Genomic DNA, 18,883 nt, shown 5'->3' on the forward strand with positions numbered 1-18,883 from the left:
ATTCAGGTTGGTTTGCAAGGCTGGGTTTGCACCCACTAGCTGCAAAAATATGCTAATGAATGCAATTGCTACGGCAACCCTAGCACTATACCAAGACCAATGTAGAAAGCCGCCCACTTCCCATGACCTGCATCTGCAAGTCAGCAAAAACATCGGCAACATCGAAGCCATACGCACAGTTGTGGTTGACCATGACCTGCCGCACAAACTGCTAAACTTCCTGTCGCCAACTAGATCTCTGGCTATGTATACAATCGCTGGGGCTTTATTATGCATGACCCTGTAACGGCGTTCAAACGTACAGGCGCGCCTGTGTTCGCCTGACACCCCCCCCCCACAAACGGTTACTTCCTGTCAATCACTGTCATGAAACTGCGTGCTTACTGCGATCAATTCCTGGTAGCAACTGTTGGTTCGCGCACTGCATGCGCTGAAAGCAAACCTTGGCCGGCTGCGTGCGAAAGCAGCTTTGCGAACCAACCTGAATCAGGTTCTTAGTAGCAGATTGGTTGGTACTTTATCTTTCATAATGTTCTCTCTCCAAGCTTTAATGAATACCCCCTAAAAATTTAATTACTTACAAAACAGTCATTTTACAGTTTTCTGAGATTTGATTTTTTCCTTATGGTATGGAATAACAATAGAATTAGGATAAGGTGGAGGTTGGTATTTAATGTTTGACCTAGGATATTTTCCGATCACCTGCGACAAGCAAAGCATATGACATTTATTGTAAGAAAAATCTTATCTGTATATAATAATCTCTAAAATCACAATCCAGATGGAGAAATGACAGATGTGGCCACTCACTGGCATAAATAAGTAGATCCAGCTTCATCCTGGGAAGTGTCACAATGGAATCCTGCACCATTTAGTTTTTGTTACACTGGTATAGCCATTCTAGGAGCTAAACCACATTTATCCAGTTCCTATGGTCTTGCCTTCAGCCATTATATAGCGTGCCACCTCCCTACCCCTCCGTTTGTCAGCAGTAGGGCTTTTCATACTCTAATACAGAGGTTTCCAAACGCGGTCCTCAAGGCACCCCAACAGTTCAGCTTTTAGATATATCCCTGGTAGAGCACAGGTGGTTAAATCAAATTGACTGAGGTACTAATTAAGTAACCTGTGCTCAACCAGGATATCTAAAACCTGAACTGTTGGGGAGGCTTGAGGACCGTGATTGGGAACCTCTGCTCTAATAAATAGAGCCCTGTGACTTGTTTCAAGCTCAGATTGCAGCAGAGAGAGTTTGTTGGCAATTGAAAATAAGATTGTGTTGCCAGACTATAGTCTTTGTTTTGTAAATGAGTATATTAGTTTGCACAGGGTTTGGATTAAAACATAGTCATACAAGTTGAAGAGGCTGAATTTCTACCAGCACATTGAGTCTCTACAGAAAGTTGAAAGTATTTTATTTTTTCATTTACATTTAAAGAAAAAAAAAAAACTATTCAGTTCCTTACAGGTGTTACATTATTGAGATATGCAGCAACTACCAGAGAGAAGAGACCTTCTAAGCAAAGGTTTTAAGACTGATAGGTGCTGTTTTTATTTTATTTTCTCAGCGAAACCCCTTAATCCCTTTTTAGGGTCTATCCACTTTTAATATTGCAATTTTGAATTTTCTGGTTGCGTAATAATTTTTTTTATTTTTGTCAGTTATCGTCTATATATTCTAAACCACAAATATATTTATTTTTCTCGCTTCCTTTTAGAAATTGCAGCCACCATTAAGCTGTGGCAGACCGTGAATTTCATGTTTGTATGCATTTACACAAAGGTCTCAGGACTCGGGAGCATTGTGGCAAAAACCATTGTTCTCTGCAAATTTGGGCTACATATTACACATTGATTAAATCATCCTACTTTTTATTGACAGAAAAAAAGTGGCTCAATCAGAACAAAATATTTGTGAAAATATGACTTTTTCAGGGTGCCACAATCTCCGCTTGGAATGAAATATCAGTTGTCTGATTTGTGGGAGGTGTAGAGTATATGCACTTGTAATTTGTTGCAAAAAAGTCTGAGATATGTCCAATATTTTTATTTTGAGACTTTGCAAGCCGCCACTTAGTAAATTTATCCCCTTTGTACTTACCTACCCTAACTGTTCATATTTGCTGGTAAAACATGCCACTCATTTAGAGGCAGCATTCATTTAATAGAAGGATCCCATGACTATAGTGTTGGTGGAGGTAATACACATTTCAGTCTTTAGAACCATATACTGTAACTGGTGGTCAGTGTTTCTGCACTTGAGAGTAGGAGTTGACTTTCTTATGAACACTTACCCAGAAAGTCCTACAACACTTCTCTATAGTAAAACATGTTAAACATTTATATGGTGTTACAACATCCACAACTACATTCATTTGCAATACTCTCTGCTTATATAAAGAAAAATTCTTACAGATCCTTTATTATTACCGTAAGAAAATACATAAAATATGAAAAGCATAGTTATCTGTGCGTCAAAAATACCAGTGCTTAAATTCTTAATAGGTTCCAATTGAGTAGTCAGTACTTAGCGCTGCTAAATGTGACCACTCGCAAATGGCTTATACAACAAATCTACTATATAATGACCTTATGCGAATATACTGACTAAGATAGTGGATCAGGGCTTTTTTTTTTATTTTTTATGGTTGTTTTTAAACACCCTCCAGTTGTCTACTAGAGTTCACCTTCTTAAAAAATGATACATTTGACTCAATCTCAATGATATGGTTAATGTGTTTCATTTTTGGGGTAATTGTAAGTTCCTGAAGCTAATAGTCATCATAGTTCACACCAGCTCCATGTCGGAAAGTATATGGATTACGAGGTCCAATTGGTGCATCTTCATCATAATGGTGCTGGTGAAAGCCTCCATAGTACTCACTGCCAGCACGACCTTGATTCATCCAATAAGCCATATCATCTTCGTATTTCTGTGGGAATAATACAAGAAAATATTTTTTCCCCATCACAAATTGCCGTTCTGATCATATATAGTGCTGCTTACACTGGATACGTTACTGATTCAGGTTTCTAGCAAATGTATTGAGTTTACAAATAACTCCAAAAGTATTTGTGTCACATGAGTGTCTCTTTAGTAGAGATGTGTGCTGACCTCCATGTTTTGGATCTGGATTCATCTTCGTGTTTTGGTCTTGTAAAGCCACCCTCACATGAATTTTATTTACCGATGGTACGCAGATTATCTGATGCTGCGCTGGACAACTCCGCTTGTATAAGTAATGCACAGGAGGCGTGATGCCATATCTGCAAGGATCGCAATTCAAAGCTGCCTGCGTGCATACATCATATATCCTATAGCCCGCGTGCAGCTTTGCAATTACGATCCTTGCAGAATGTGGCCCAGTGTGTGCACAGGGACTTGTGCTCTTGCACTGAGCAGTATTTCATTCAACTCAATGAATAGCGTCTTGCTCAGCGTATACAACTGCACATCTATGCTGCAATCTCTATTTTCTATGTAATGTAATAAAAAATATTTCTCAAAGTGCCGTAATTATTTTCCGTAAAATTCTCTGTGAATTCCACATAAAGTTAGTGGCAATGGTGTACCACATGTTACTAGGATTGCAGAATTAATATGTTACCAGTTTGATAAAAAAAAGAAACAGCTTTATGCAAATGCACACACGTCAGCAAAACAGGAGTGTTAAGGTGCGTATCCACTAGGCGATTAAAATGAGCGATTGAACGATTATGACATTGCTATCTTTCAATCGCTCATTAATCGTTCATAAATCGTGCATTAAAATGTTGAAAACGATCAGCGATGCACGCTCCCGCTGGTCATTTTTGACATCCATCATCGTTTGAACATGCTGGTCAACCTGCCAATAACGACAGGCTGTGCATGTTCGTGGATGAGAGAGGGTTCCTGCACTGAATGACATATCGTTCAGTGTGGACACATTATCCACTGCACAAGATGAAGAACGATTGCACGATTACAATGTTGTAATCGTGCAGTCGTTCCACCCTCGTGTAGTGGATACGCACCTTTTGTTTATTTGGTACCTTTAGGACCCACCCAACAACCCCATCTCTAATCATGTTGCACAGTAAAAACAGGCAGGTGGCGTTGCTACAGATGTAGAATTGAACTGCTTTGTTATGTGTCTCATACATTCTCTTGTTTAGAGAACCCACAGATCCAAGTATGGACTATATAGTATAGTACTATGTGCCGCCTTTCTGTTTCATACTCCAACACTGAACATTATATTCCCTCCAAGGGACGCTAAAAACTACCTCTGAAATCATTGTCTACTAAAGATAGCACTTAAATTACTTGGAACTGCAACTCGCCCTCCATGCCAATTGTCTCTCTGATTGCATTACATGTCTGGGTTATTGTACTTCTTCCACTATATTGCTTACCTTCATGTGACATGTCTATACTATATGCTCAGATGTGGATACTGCGCTGTTTCCTATCCAAAGAGGAAACGTGACTATTTTTTTTATTATTATTATACTCCTCTCTATTTGAGGTAATACATTAAGAACATAATTTACACCCTTTTTTGAATATCTTATACCCCAATTATTTGTGGACCGTATTAGTATCTGCTTTTTCTCTAATCACTGCAATCTTCTATTATGGATCTCTACTCTTGATCAGCATGCACGATGTACAGTTCTGCAATATTACATTTACTTACAGTTTCATCAAAGCCCATGTAGACGAATTGTTGGTACCACTGCTGCACTTCAGGCCGACTCCTGTCCCAGAGCTGTCGCTTTGGTCGCTTTAGTGTATTTAAAAATTCATTAGCTTTGTTTCCTTCTACAGCCACAATGGTTTTGGCAGGTTCTTTAGCTACGTCCAATCGTCAAGGAATAATAAAAAGTAAACTCAGAAATGAAAATCACAATTTACTTTCATTTAATTTGTTCATGCACCATACACTAGCTAAAATAACGCTAGCTGAACAGTTAACAATAATTTAATACATTGTAGCTCAAAAAAATATTATAATTGTGTAATTATTAACATTACTGCAAAATGGTCTCTTGATATGGAATTTACCTTCTCTTTTCTGCAGCATCATTCGGAGTTTGTTTCCACTTGAAAGATCTAGAAATATGAAATTTATTTAGTATAGCATGTGTCCAAAAATAAGGGTTTGTTACTGAATGTCTGTGTATTGCTTGCTGATTTAAGTATATCTTCCTATTTAAAAAAAAAGTGTATATCAGGTAAAAGCCCCATATATAGGCTTGCCATAGTGTACCAATTCTATGTACACTTGCACACAGTTTTTGAAGGAACTTGGCAGGGAGGTTTTTTCCAAACATCTTGGAGAACTAACCATAGATCTTCTGTCTCTTCATGTAATCCCAGACAGATTCAATGATGTTGAGATCAGGGCTCTGTGGGGGCCATATCATCACTTCTAGGACTCTTTGTTCTTCTTTAAGCTGAATATAGTTCTTATTGACATTTGGGGGTCATTGTCCTGCTGCAGAATACATTTGGAGCCAATCAGACGCCTCCCTGATGGTATTGCATGATGGATAAGTACCTGCCTGTATTTCCTGTATTGAGGACACCATTAATTTTGGCCAACCCCCAACTCCGTTTGCTAAAATGCAGCCCTAAACTTGCAAGGAACCTCCACCATGCTTCATGTTGCCTGCAAATACTCATTATTGTACCACTCTCCAGCCATTTCGGCGAACAAACGGCCTTCTATTGCAGCAAAATATGTCAAATTTTGACTCATCAGTCCTGAGCACCTACTGACATTTTTCTGCACCCCAGTTCCTATGTTTTCGTGCAGTCGATTGGCCTTGTTTTCACATCGAAGGTATGGCTTTTTGGAAGCAATTCTTCCATGAAGACCACTTCTGACCAGATTTCTTCGAACAGTAGATGAGTGGACCTGGCTCCCACTGTTTTCTGCCAGTTCTGAGCTGATGGCGCTGCTGGACATAAGCATGATGTGTCTTTCATCTTGTTGCAGTGCTCAGTCTTGCCATGGTGCATGACCTGTGACATGAAACTGTCTTCCACAACCTCACCTATGTAGCAGAGTATGGCTGTTCATCACCCAGTTTTAAGCCTCCTACACAGCTGTTCCAGTTTCAGTTAATGACTGTGTTTCAACCTACATATGAAAATGATGATCATTATCACCTGTTTGGTATGATTGGTTAATCATACACCTGACTATAATCCTACAAAATCCCGTACTTTGTGCAAGTGTATCTAGAGGAATTGATGCTGTTTTGAAGGCAAAGAGTGGTCACACCAAATATTGATTTGATTTAGATTTTACTTCTGTTCATTCACTTTGCATTTTGTTAATTGATAAACATAAACTATTAACACCTCTATTTTTGTAATTACATTAAGCATGTAACGATATATATCTTCTTGCTGGATCTGCACGTCACTGAGGTGTGTAACCAGCTTAAGTAATGGTTTTCTCCACTTCCTTAGAAAGTATGACCACTGCATTTTAACTGCTGGGCATAAATGGCACCTCGGCTTTGGTAGGAGCCAATGTAACTTTACCATTTGCAGTCAACGACAGGCTAGAATGCTGCGCTATTGTTTTACAGAAATGAGCATACTTATGATGGTGGTGATGCATCACTCTTGCATCATACTGGTCGGGCCCTTTGCCACCTACGTTTGTCAAAATGAGGTTGAGCAATTTGATATCCATAGTGACCACAAAGCCCTGAAGGGGATTATAAATTGCCTAATGAATAATCTGGCTATTACTTAGGGGTGATTGGCTTGTTAGCAGAGGGCCTGATGCAGTGAGGATCGTTATTGTGATTACGCATGCAGATGCCCGATTGTTGCATACTGCGCATGCATCACACTGCGCGTGCGCGAAGGCTCCACTGCGATCGCAGTGACCATGCAGACACATCGCAGAGTGATTGACAGGAAGTGACCGTTTAGGGGTGTTGATGGGGTGGTCAGGGAAATGCAGGCTTGTGAATGTGTTTGAAAGCTGTAGTATGGAACAGGCCTTTTCCCAGAGTCCCAACAATACAATGCTTTGGTATGCTATTCAGTGCTGGTCATTAAGTCAACAGGAAAAATGTCAACAGTTGAAATGTCATTAGGGTTAGGGTCTCATTCATCAACAAGTTTTATCATTCATAACGAGTGATAAAACTCACTGTGTATGATAATGGTGCTTCAGACAACCAGCTCCCAACTGTCATTTGTTTGAAAAATGACAGTTGGAAGCTGATTGGCTGGAGCACCATTTATCATATGCAACGAGTTTTGCCACTCGTTGTGAATGATAAAACCTATTGATAAATGGGGCCCTTAGTCTGGTGTCACGGTTTACATTTTATACTTTGCCCATGCTATTTGAATTGTATTTATAAGTTTGAATCTCGTGAGATAAATAGTGATGGGAAAATTACAGACCTTTCATTTATCTGGGGTGGTTGAGGTAGAACCAACACAGCATCCAAAACCTGCTACATTTAAAAGCCAGATGCAGAATAGGTACATTTAATAGAATAGTTTTGAAACTTTAGCTCAACTCTACTTGTTCTTCAAGATAGAAAAAAAAAATATGGAATGCTCTATAAAGAATGATCATTTAAGTCATTGTCAGACAAAACTTAACTGATATGGCATGCTTTAGCATTACAGACTCTGTACATGTATTGTGGGCATAGCTACAGCTGTTTGTGGTGTGGAGAGGAGGAACTAACGTTGCTTTTTAATACAGATGCTGTGGGAGTTTGAACAATATATTTAAACATCCTTCTGAATAAATAACATTTTGTAGATTTGGGGTGAGTCATGCACATGAGCTTTTTAGTTGGTATATTGATAGGTACACCATGCAGGGCATCGGAGGACTCCTTCCAAATATTTCTCATCTTGCCAAATAAACATAATCCTGGTTAAGAAAATCTATTCATCCTTGAACAACTAGTTAGTGCCTACGACAGGGGTCTGCAGACACACCTTGTTGTGATCTATCTGTGGGGGCTGTACGGTACTAACTGCTCTGTGAAACAACTGCCGTATTCCCACAGTGCCTGTAGGCAGATATATATATATATATACAGTATAGGAGTCTGTCATCTCTGGCTGATCTGGAGACTGAATAAGGCATTTCTGAAACATACATTATAATGTGGACATTCTTTATCTGTGATGTGCATTATACTGTATATCCTTTCCTACTACAGTATTTCAGTGCCCACTATTATACCCTGACTTATAAGTAATCATTATCAACCAACGTATATCAAATATTATTATCGTACCATGACAGAATAGTTTTATCATGATCCTTATATTTACCTCTGATGCTTTAAATTCAGGAGTAAGAGCAGACATGTGAGTGATCATTGTAGTGTTTGTGTTGGTAAAGCAAGCCTCTCCATATGTTATGGTGTATAAATAAATAGCAATGACACCACAGTGATGACTGCATTGCAGCAAGAATATAATCTTCATAGCTAGCAATAATGCCACAGAGGCGATATAAGCTGGCAGTGATCTCTAATAAGGCTGATATAATAATAATAAGACCTGGATGAAGCATTTCCCAATAATGAGATCACATTGCAGCCTGGGCATAAGTCCTTCAGCATATTCTGTAGCTTTTTCTAAAGTATATGATAGGCGAGTGCTGAAGGTGCTGCTGCCCATCTTTGTGTCTATTTATGCCAATGAGCCTGACTAATATATGACTGCACAAAATATAATATGTAACACCATTTTTGCTTAATAATGAGCCACCTAACTTTTCCCCAATACACTGCAGTAAGTGCATGATCTTTGCACAACTGAGAAGAAAGAACACCTAGAACAGGATTTATACTCAGCTTTGTGAATATTTCATTACTTTGAATGATTTGTTTCATACAGTAGGTACATTCTGGTTATCTTCATGTGTATTAAATATGCATATTTAAACAATAATATTGTGCAAGCTACAGTATAATACTCACCAGGGCAAACAAGTACAACAACAAGAAGTACCAAGACCACACAGGAGACCCCAAAGCGCTGCTGTAGGAAGGTTAGAAGTCCCATCTTGCTGGTGAAGAAATCTGTCTCCCGTTACCTAGATCAGTAGGGATGATAGTCAATGAGAAAACCCAATAGGTTCCCATGCCAATATAACTCCATTAAGTAGGTGGGAATGAAGGGGAGGCACAGAACTGAATAACCTTCTCAGCAGTGACCCCTTTTGTGAAAGGTTATTTCAGTTCATTTTAATGAATGCAGGCAGTAATCAACGTGTGCATATGACATCTAGGAGGAAACACATTTTTTGTTTTTCTTGGGCTTGTATACATTGATTTATAACTGCCTGGAATACTGAATGTTTATAAATTCTATGCAAATCAACTGGAAAAGTAAGACTTTGTTATGGCTAGAGATCAGCGCCAAATTAAGGGGACAGCTCAGGGGGTTGTGCCCCGGGCCCCCCATGCCTGCTGTCCCCCTCCGGCCATTTGCATTCATGTTATTTTTGTTTGGATTTGTGTAATATGAAAAAAAACCATGCACCTTGAAGTGTCTGGACAACAGCTAATGACTTTGCTACGCTGTCACTTACAGTACACATATCTATGAGGAGCCACTGAATGCATCTTGAGACCAGACGGGGTGCACTGCATAGGACTAAACTAATGTATAAGGAGCCAATTAACCTGCCACTGTATTTTTGGATTGTGGGAGGAAGTCCACACAAGCATGGGGAGAATATACAAACTTCATACAGTATGTATGTATATATGTACATATATTTAAAATCTCTCACCCAGTGACACAGACAGCACTGTCCTTTATTGTATGAGTGGACATTAAGAGCCTGACTGAAGTCACAGCCTGGGATCACCATGGGAACAATTGCGACAGTCGGTTGCGATTGTTGTCCATTTGGCATGGCTGCGGTAGCTGAATCTCACCACAGCCTGACCTGCTCCCGACGGCATGAGAGGCCAAGAAGTCTGTGTCCATGGACACATACTCTGGCCTCAGCACTCCCAGAAAACGGGGGCAAAATCCCCCATTTCTGGGAACATAGGCCATCCTTGCCCCCCATACGCTTTTTCCTGTCAATCAGGCAGAGGTTTTGGGGGAACTAGCAAGACCCGTTCTACACATGCACAGAATGGGTCCTGTGCACACGCAGAGTAGGAAACACTGGAGATGTGCGCAAACCATCGGGTTAGCGTACATCTCCGAATCAGGCCTTAAATGCAGAGAACAGTGGGGTCTGGCAAGCAAACAAGATGGGTGATTGGCTAATTAGAAGGGGGGTGGCCAATCTCTGTAATACTTTGGGCCTGATTCAGCATGGATCGCAATTGCAATCGTCAGCACGCCCCCTTTGATGTGAGACCCATAATGACAGCTTGGCCGTCGTTATTCGGGTCTTTCGAATGCGCACGATGGAGGCGCCTCCATCGTGCGCATGCGCACTTGGGCACCATCAACCCACTTGCGAGCGCTCAGCGCTCGCGAGCGGGTCAGAATCAGGCCCACAGTATAGTGTACAATGGTAAAGCACAAGTGGATGACCTGCTCTGCTGTAATGTGTAATTCTGCTCATGTAGTATGTATATTTCTTTAATCATTGTCTACCAGAATTAATTAACAGTGGTATGTGTATAATGTATTTAATGAATGTTTTTATGAATAATAAATGTCTTTAGCTTTTTCTAAAAAAAACAAAACAAAAGTGCTGCAATTCTAGAGATGTAATAAGTCAGTCACATTCCCTTGGAAATAGTTTTTCTTTTAGTAAATGTAGCTAACAGATACCACCATGGTAGATTAAAATGTGATGGTATTTAATAAGTTACCCAGAACATCATGTCATAGCTCTATGGGTCACAGTTTTTTGTAGAACAAGAATGTGGTCAGAATATAATTAGTGGAATGGGATTTATTGATATAATTAACAATTAACGTTTATTTATATGTGCCGCACATACAGAGCAGTATACTGAGAATATTTAATAACATCAGTCCCTAGCTCCAATTGGAGCTTACAGTCTTAGGCAGTGCTTAATGTGGTCCTAGAGAAGTGATGGAACTCACCCCTCCCCTCCCCCTCGGAGCTTCTTTAATAAAGGGACAGCGCGCACCAGGACCGGACTGGGACTAAAAATAGGCTCTGGCATTTTAAAGCACACAGGCCCACCTCGCGTCAGCACCTGGCTCCTGGCATAGACTCCTCCCCTTACTAAAAGTGTACATCATTCTCTGTATTAAAATACACACAAAAGAGCACATCCCGCAGGGGATTCATACATGTGCCATATTTAAACATTTGGTTAGTTCTGTAAGGTAAAGCTGGCGCTATGTTGGTATATGTCACACACAATGTAAAGGAAAGGCATTTTCCAATTGACCAAGGCCTAGCCTAGCAGTTGTAGAGGATTAGATGGTGTTCACTGTAGGAATTTTTTAGGGCAGGGGAGCTGAGCAAAGGAGGACACGTCTGTGCCACCAAAGCAGAGCTGTTACTGCACATTTTGATGCCCTGTAGACATAAAGAGCTTTGGTTTCCCCCCGACACAAAAGAATATGGTAGTATGCGCACCGTAGGCGCGTGTCGAAAAAAACAGTGTGTTCGCTGAGAAGGGACGTGAGCACACAATAGTACCCCCAATTCAAATTATTCCATACCATAGTGCCCCTTTGTCACATTACACTGCAGAGTAGTGCCCCTCATTCAAGTTACACACAGTAATGCCCCTTACACCCAGTGATCGCACTAAATAAAAAAAAGTGTGGGTCCCAGGGCCCCTCACTTTATAAAATATGGGGTCCTACTCCATACTGTCTGGGTCCTATGACAATTTATGCCTCACTGCGTGTAGCGTATAAAAAAAGCACAGAACAGCAGAAGGGGTACAGACATGAGGAGTATAGGGGGCACTTAGTACACAGAAGAGCAGAAGGGGTACAGACATGGGGAGATGGGAACAGGGGGCACAGAGGTGGGAGGGCAGAATACACGGGAGAGCAGAAGGGGTACAGACATGGGGAGAAGGGAATAGGGGTCACAGAGGTGGAAGGGCAGAATACACGGGAGAGCAGAAGGGGTACAGACATGGGGAGAAGGGAACAGGGGTCACAGAGGTGGGAGGGCAGAGTATACGGGAGAGCAGAAGGGGTACAGACATGGGGAGAAGGGAACAGGGGGCACAAAGGTGGGAGGGCAGAGTACACGGGAGAGCAGGATATGTAGAGACATGGGGAGAGGGGAATAGGGGGCACAGAGGTGGGAGGGCCGAGTACACGGGAGAGCAGAACATGTACAGATATGGGGAGAGGGGAACAGGGGGCACAGAGGTGGGAGGGCCGAGTACACGGGAGAGCAGAACATGTACAGATATGGGGAGAGGGGAACAGGGGGCACAGAGGTGGGAGGGCAGAGTACACGGTAGAGCAGAATGGGTACAGACACGGGGAGAGGGGAATAGGGGGCACAGAGGTGGGAGGGCAGAGTACACGGGAGAGCAGAAGGGGTACAGACACGGGGAGATGGGAATAGGGGGCACAGAGGTGGGAGGGCAGAGTACACGGGAGAGCAGAACATGTACAGGCATGGGGAGAGGGGAACAGGGGGCACAGGTGGGAGGGCAGAGTACACAGGAGAGCAGAACATGTACAGATATGGGGAGAGGGGAACAGGGGGCACAGGTGGGAGGGGAGAGCAGAACATGTACAGACATGAGGAGAGGGGAACAGGGGGAATAATGGAGCTGGAGAGCAGAATGAGTATAGAAATAGGGGGAGGGTTAGGTCTAGGCACGAAGGGGGGGGTTAGGTTTAGGCACTAATGGGGAGGGTTAGGGGGAGAAGGGGGGAGGGTAAGTATGAAAAGCTCAGTTTTTAACAAACAAAAAAATTTGGTGAAAAGTGAGAAAAATATGGGAAACTATATGTGTATATTAGGGGTGTGCACCGGCCACTTTTCGTGTTTTGTGTTTTGGATCTGGATCTTTCTTAGTGTTTTGGATCTGGATTGGTTTTGCCAAAACCACCCTTCCGTGTTTTGTGTTTTGGATCTGTATTTTATTTAAAAAACAGCTAAAAATCACAGAATTTGTGGGTTTTTCTGCTCCTATGCTATTATTAACCTCAATAACCTTAATTTCCACTCATTTCCAGTCTATTCTGAACACCTCACAATAGTGTTTTTATGTCCAAAAGGTTGCACCGAGGTAGCTGGATGACTATGCTAAGTGACACGAGTGGGCGGCACAAACACGTGGCCCATCTAGGAGTGACACTGCAGTGGCAGACAGGATAGCAGTTTGAAAAACTAGGCCCCAAACAGTACATAATGCAAAGAAAAAAAAAAAGAGGTGTAAGATGGAATTGTCCTTGGGCCCTCCCACCCACCCTTATGTTGTATAAACAGGACATGCACACTTTAACAAACCAATCATTTCAGCGCCAGGGTCTGCCACACGACTGTGGCTGAAATTATTGGTTCATTTGGGCCCCCACAAAACAAGCTGGCAATTAATCTGTCCCTGCACAAACTGGCTCTACGGAGGCAAGATGTCATCCTCATCCTCCTCATTCACCGATTCCTCACCCTCTTCAGTGTTGTGTACATCCTCACCCTCACAGAGTATTAATTCGTCCCCGCTGGAATCCACCACCACAAGTCCCTCTGTACGTTCTGGAGGCTGGTCTCCCTAGAAGAGTTGATAATTCATTTTTATGAACATCATCTTCTCCACATTTTGTGGAAGCAACCTCCTACGCCTTTTGCTGATAAGGTTCCCGGCGGCACTAAACACTCTTTCGGAGTACACACTGGAGGGGGGGCAACTCAGGTAAAATAGAGCCAGTTTGTACAGGGGCCTCCAAATTGCTTCTTTTTCCTGCCAGTACAGGTACGAACTGTCTGACATGCCTACTTGGATGCTGTCACCGATGTAATCCTCCACCATTCTGTCAGTGGTGACAGTATCATATGCAGTGACAGTAGACATGTCAGAAATTGTTGGCACGTCCTTCAGTCCGGACCAGATGTCCAAACCGGCCCTTGACTTATGACACAGGTGCACGCTTGGCGCTGCTGCTGTGTTGATTCACGTGCGGCTACTGCGCATACATTTCGCACACAAACAGAAAAAAAAGAATTGTTTATTTTTTGTGGAGCGCACTTTGGGGGTTACACCACCCTTTAACAGACTTATGGGACACAGGCGCATGCTTGGCGCTGCTCCTTTGTTGATGCACGTACAGTGCACACAATTCACAAAGACAGAAAAAAAAGAAGAATTTTTTATTTTTTGTGGAGCGCACTTTAACAGACAGACGCACGCTTGGCGCTGCTGCTTTGAGGATGCATGTACAGTGCACACAATTCACAAACACAGAAAATAATTTTTTATTTTGTTTGGAGTGCACTTTGAGGGTTAAAGCACCCTTTAACGAACAAGCCAGCCGGCTCTTTACTTATGACACAGGCACATGCTTGGCGCTGCTCCTTTGTTGATGCACGTGCAGCCACAGTGCACACAATTCACAAACACATAAAATATTTTTTTATTTTGTTTGGAGTGCACTTTGAGGGTTACAGCACCCTTTAACGGACAAGCCAGCCGGCCCTTTACTTATGACACAGGCCCATTATATAGAGCTCCCAGTAGTGGTGCAGTGATCCCAGTGGTAGTCTCCCCCCTATGCAGTGCCCCTAGTAGTACTCCCCTTGTAGTGCCCCTAGTAGTAGTCCCCTCCCCTTGTAGTGCCCCTAGTAGTAGTCCCCCCTTGTAGCCCTTGTGGTGCCCCTAGTAGTAGTCCCCCCCTTGTAGTGCCCCTATTAGTAGTCCCCCCATATGCAGTACCCCCAGTACTGGTCCCACGATGCAGTGCCCCTATTAGTAGCCCCCCCTTGTAGTAGTAGTCCTCCTAGTAGTAATCACCCCACAATAGTCCACCTAATAGTTGTCCCCTCCCTTGTAATAGTAGTTCCCCTAGTAGTAATCCCTCCACAGTAGTACCACCCCTGATGCAGTGTCCCTAGTAGTTGTCCCCCCCTTGTAGTAGTAGTAATCCTCCCACAGTAGTGCCAGCCCCAGTAGACACACACATAATGAAAAAAAAAAAAAAAACACTTACCTGAAAGGCAGGAGAGGCAGCATGCAGGTCTTGCCCGGGATTTTGCCGAACTAGCTGCTCCCTGTTACTAGAGGTACAGCTGGTCCTCTAGCGTCTGGCAGCAGATCATGGCAAATGAAGACCTCTCAAATGTCAATGTGCTACGACGTCTCCTGAGGCGGTGGCCATTTTGGGAGAGACAATTTCAATAGTACTGTTTCCATGTAGACGGACAGACCGGCCCATGCAGCCATCGGCCCTTCTGGCATTTGCCAGAAGGGCCTGATGGTCAGACCGGCCCTGGCGCGCACCAAATAAAGGGGCATGGTCTCAAAAGAAAGGGGCATGGTCACATAATAATATTCCCAATTCAAGTTACGGCACACAGTAGCACACTCTTATTCACATTACACCACACATAGTGCTCCTGATTCTATTTCACATTACACCATGTACAATAGTAGTGTCCCTTATTCCCACAGTAGTAGTGCCCCGGACGCAATGCCCACAGCAGAAGTGCCCCTTATGCAGTGCCCCCAGTAGTGGTGCCCCTTATGTAGTGCCCACAGTGGTAGTGCCCCTTATGCAGTGCTCACAGTGGTAGTGCCCCTTATGCAGAGACCACTGTAGTGGTGCCCTTTATGCAGTGCCCTCATATGTAGTGCCCCCTATGCAATGCCCCCAGTAGTAAGCCCCTGTAGTAATGCCCCCTGTTGTAATGCCCCCAGTAGTAATCCCCCCAGTATAAGTAATGCCCCAAGTGGTAATGCCCCCAATAGTAAAGCCTCCTTTAGAAGTAATGCCCCTTTAGAAGTAATGCCCCCTGTAGTACTACCCTCTGTAGTAATGCCCCCAATAGTAATGCCCCCTGTAGAAGTGACCCCTGCAGTAATGCCCCTTGTAATAGTGCCCCCTGCAGTAATGCCCCCTGTAATAGTGCCCCTGCAGTAATGCTCCTGCAATAGTGCCCTCTGCAGTAATGCCCTCTGTAATAGTGCCCCCTGCAGTAATGCCCCCTGTAATAGTGCCCCCTGCAGTGATGCTCCCTGCAGTAATGCCCCCTGTAATAGTGCCGCGTACACACAAGAAAAAAAAATACTTACCTTAAGCCCCTTCCGGTCCACCTGGATGCTCCTCGGGAACTATGGGAGACACGTCATGACATCTCTCCCATAGTTCACTGCACACTGGGAGCCGGAAGCCGGAGCTCAGGAGTGAATTCCAGCCTCCGGCTGCCACTGTAGGAAAGAAGCCGGGCGCCTGCTGGTAACAAAATCTCGTGGGTGCCTGGCAAATGGAGCCTCCCTGCGGCATTTGGGGAGCAGAGCGAGGATGTGGCTGGCCACCGTTCCCGGAAATGTGGTCATGTCACCCCCATTTTATAGGAGGGATGAGGCCAGAGTCTGCGTCGCTGGATGCAGATTTCCTGGCCTCGCAAGTGACCAGGACCTTTTCAGGCTGCGGTAAGCTTTAGCTTCCGCAGCCTGGCCAAAGGAGCAACCATGATCCCAGGCTGCGACCCATGTCACAATGTTGGAATCACAGAGACAGGAAGGAGATGCCTGTTTCCTACAGACACCTCCTGCTGCATTAGAATTTTAGATAGATGGACTTGCACAGCCGCTGTATGCAGCTCTGTAATTCTGTCCATCTCTGAATCAGGCCCTTAGTTCCCTACCACACATACACACACTAGGCTAAGGAGTCTATTTATCAAGTGTGGAGAAGTGAACCAGTGAAGATGTTGCCCATAGCAACCAATCAGCTCCTACCTATTATTTTATAGACTGTAGTTGATAAATGCTACTTCAAAGCTGATTGGTTGCTATGGACAACTTCTCCACTGGTCCACTTCTCCACACTTTTCACTGCTTGATAAATAGACCCCTTAAAATTTTGTTATTAGGCTGTCACGTTTAGAGTGGGAAGTGGACCTGGACTGGGTGCAGGGAAGTCCTTGCGAGCAGTTTCCTGATATTGGAATGAAGCTGGACATAAGGGGTATTTGTTCATGATAGAGCTCTGAGAAAAAAACACTACAAGTAAAAAGAAAAATCTGGTCGGAAAGTTTCTTCTACAATCATTGGATGTGGATGTGTCTGACAGCTCACATAGAACATTCTTATTAGACATGATATGGTATGACAGTCGTCTCATGTTGACTGATTATGCAGTGTCTACAAGAGGAAACCTGACCTATCTCTGCCACAACAAAATTCTCATTATTAGTCTCCCAATGAATTAGTGTCCCAAATAATATTATGCCTCAGAACAGTGCCCCCAAATTATAATATGCTGCACAACAGTTCTCCCAAATTGATAATATGCCTCAGTTGTGCCCTCAATTCATTACATGCAACACAGTAATGCCCCAATTGATCATATGCTCAGAGCAGTGCCCCCAGTTCATAGTATGTCACACATTGGTGCCCCAAATTCATAATTCATAATATGAGACAGCAGTGTCAATAAATCATAATATGCCTCAGAGCACTGCCCCAAGTCATAATATGCTACACCTCTGTGTCCTAAACTCATAATATGCCATACACCAGTTCCTCCAATTCATAAGCCACACATAAGTTGCTCAATTCAAAATTATTCTACAAAGCAGTGTCCCCAACTCATGAAATATGCCATTACACATGTATTTGTGTACCTTAGACAGAGTGCAGTCATGCTGACTGCTGGTTACAGAGCCAAGAATCTAACATAGCTGTGAATGGTCAGTAATGGAGATAATCACTAGAAGTCCAAGCCCAACCCCCCACCCCAGTCTCTCTCCAGAGTACAGGAGGTAGGGTGGCACAAACCTTCTACAATCCTTCTCACAAAACTGCACATAAATACACAATGATTCAAAGTTGGTGTACACGTGCACTGATGTCACAGGTATGTCCACTAACTCGCACATTACAAGAAGTGATTTTAGGGTCTATAAAATAAGTGACCATTAAGATGGATTTCCATAGCTCCACAACCCACTGTTTTCCCTCCATTTGGTTTGAATGGGTTTTTTGGGTTCTTTGGGTGCGAAAATAGAAAATTGTAGCAGCTTGGGCTACATGGTCTCAACTCTGTCACTTGAAGAAGACATTATTAAACGCAGAAGCCCTAGACATTTTGTTTACAATAATTTAGGGATCATTTGACCAAAAAACATTTATTCAAAACACAAAAGCTGAATATGCCAGTACAGGGGTGACTGGAAAAGACTTAAAACATTAAAGACATGAATTGATGATATAAACATAAGGAAGCCATCAGGAGGGTACAGCCAGTACTAATGTACTGGGCCCGGGCTCAGAGAGGGAGCCTGCTAATTATCTCACCTGTGAAGGAAGCAGTTTGCTGTCAGAATCATCAGCATGATGCGGTCCCCCTGTCAGTATCTGTTCTGCAGTTGTGTGGAAGGCGGGACAGGGAGGCAGACTCCCATAAGTACAGGATGATATGTACACCTTCAGTTACATCCTCCATATTTCTCAGTAATGTCACACATTACAGTCAGATACCTTACACATGAAGCTATTTGCTCCTGCATAGGAAGTCTGGTAATTCTAACTATATGATGCTACTTGTAATTGTCAGTATAAAATGGCAATGGTTATATACTGACAAATATACACATATTACTTTACTTCTGCATCAAGCATGCTAATAGCTGGCGATAAATCTATAATATGTAAAATACGGGATGGAGTTGGCATCCCGGTGTGCGGAAATGCCGACAGGGTCGGTATTCCAAAGGGTGCGGGGAGGATAGGTTTAGGCACTAGG

At 43.1% G+C, this 18,883-nt stretch overlaps 1 protein-coding gene and 1 long non-coding RNA gene across 2 annotated transcripts in view; one reads left to right on the forward strand and one right to left on the reverse strand.

Annotated features, from left to right (window-relative positions):
• Positions 1-2,400: 2,400 nt before the first annotated feature.
• ECRG4 (ECRG4 augurin precursor) overlaps positions 2,401-18,883 on the reverse strand; it is a 28,341-nt gene continuing 11,858 nt past the window's right edge. The window contains exons 2-5 of the mRNA XM_088445871.1: positions 8,971-9,086; positions 5,051-5,098; positions 4,683-4,840; positions 2,401-2,933 (exon numbers count right to left, since the gene is read on the reverse strand). Coding sequence (XP_088301997.1) covers positions 2,772-2,933; positions 4,683-4,840; positions 5,051-5,098; positions 8,971-9,055 — 453 coding nt within the window. The 5' untranslated portion in view covers positions 9,056-9,086 and the 3' untranslated portion in view covers positions 2,401-2,771. The remainder of the gene's footprint in view (positions 2,934-4,682; positions 4,841-5,050; positions 5,099-8,970; positions 9,087-18,883) is intronic.
• Positions 9,704-18,883, forward strand: part of LOC148507589 (uncharacterized) — a 38,135-nt gene continuing 28,955 nt past the window's right edge. Inside the window, exon 1 of the long non-coding RNA XR_015869695.1 lies at positions 9,704-9,752. This is a non-coding gene — a long non-coding RNA (uncharacterized LOC148507589). The remainder of the gene's footprint in view (positions 9,753-18,883) is intronic.

The sequence above is a fragment of the Taudactylus pleione genome, unplaced genomic scaffold, assembly GCF_031769625.1.
Source record: "Taudactylus pleione unplaced genomic scaffold, aTauple2 ptg000391l, whole genome shotgun sequence".
Taxonomy (NCBI): Eukaryota; Metazoa; Chordata; class Amphibia; order Anura; family Myobatrachidae; genus Taudactylus; species Taudactylus pleione.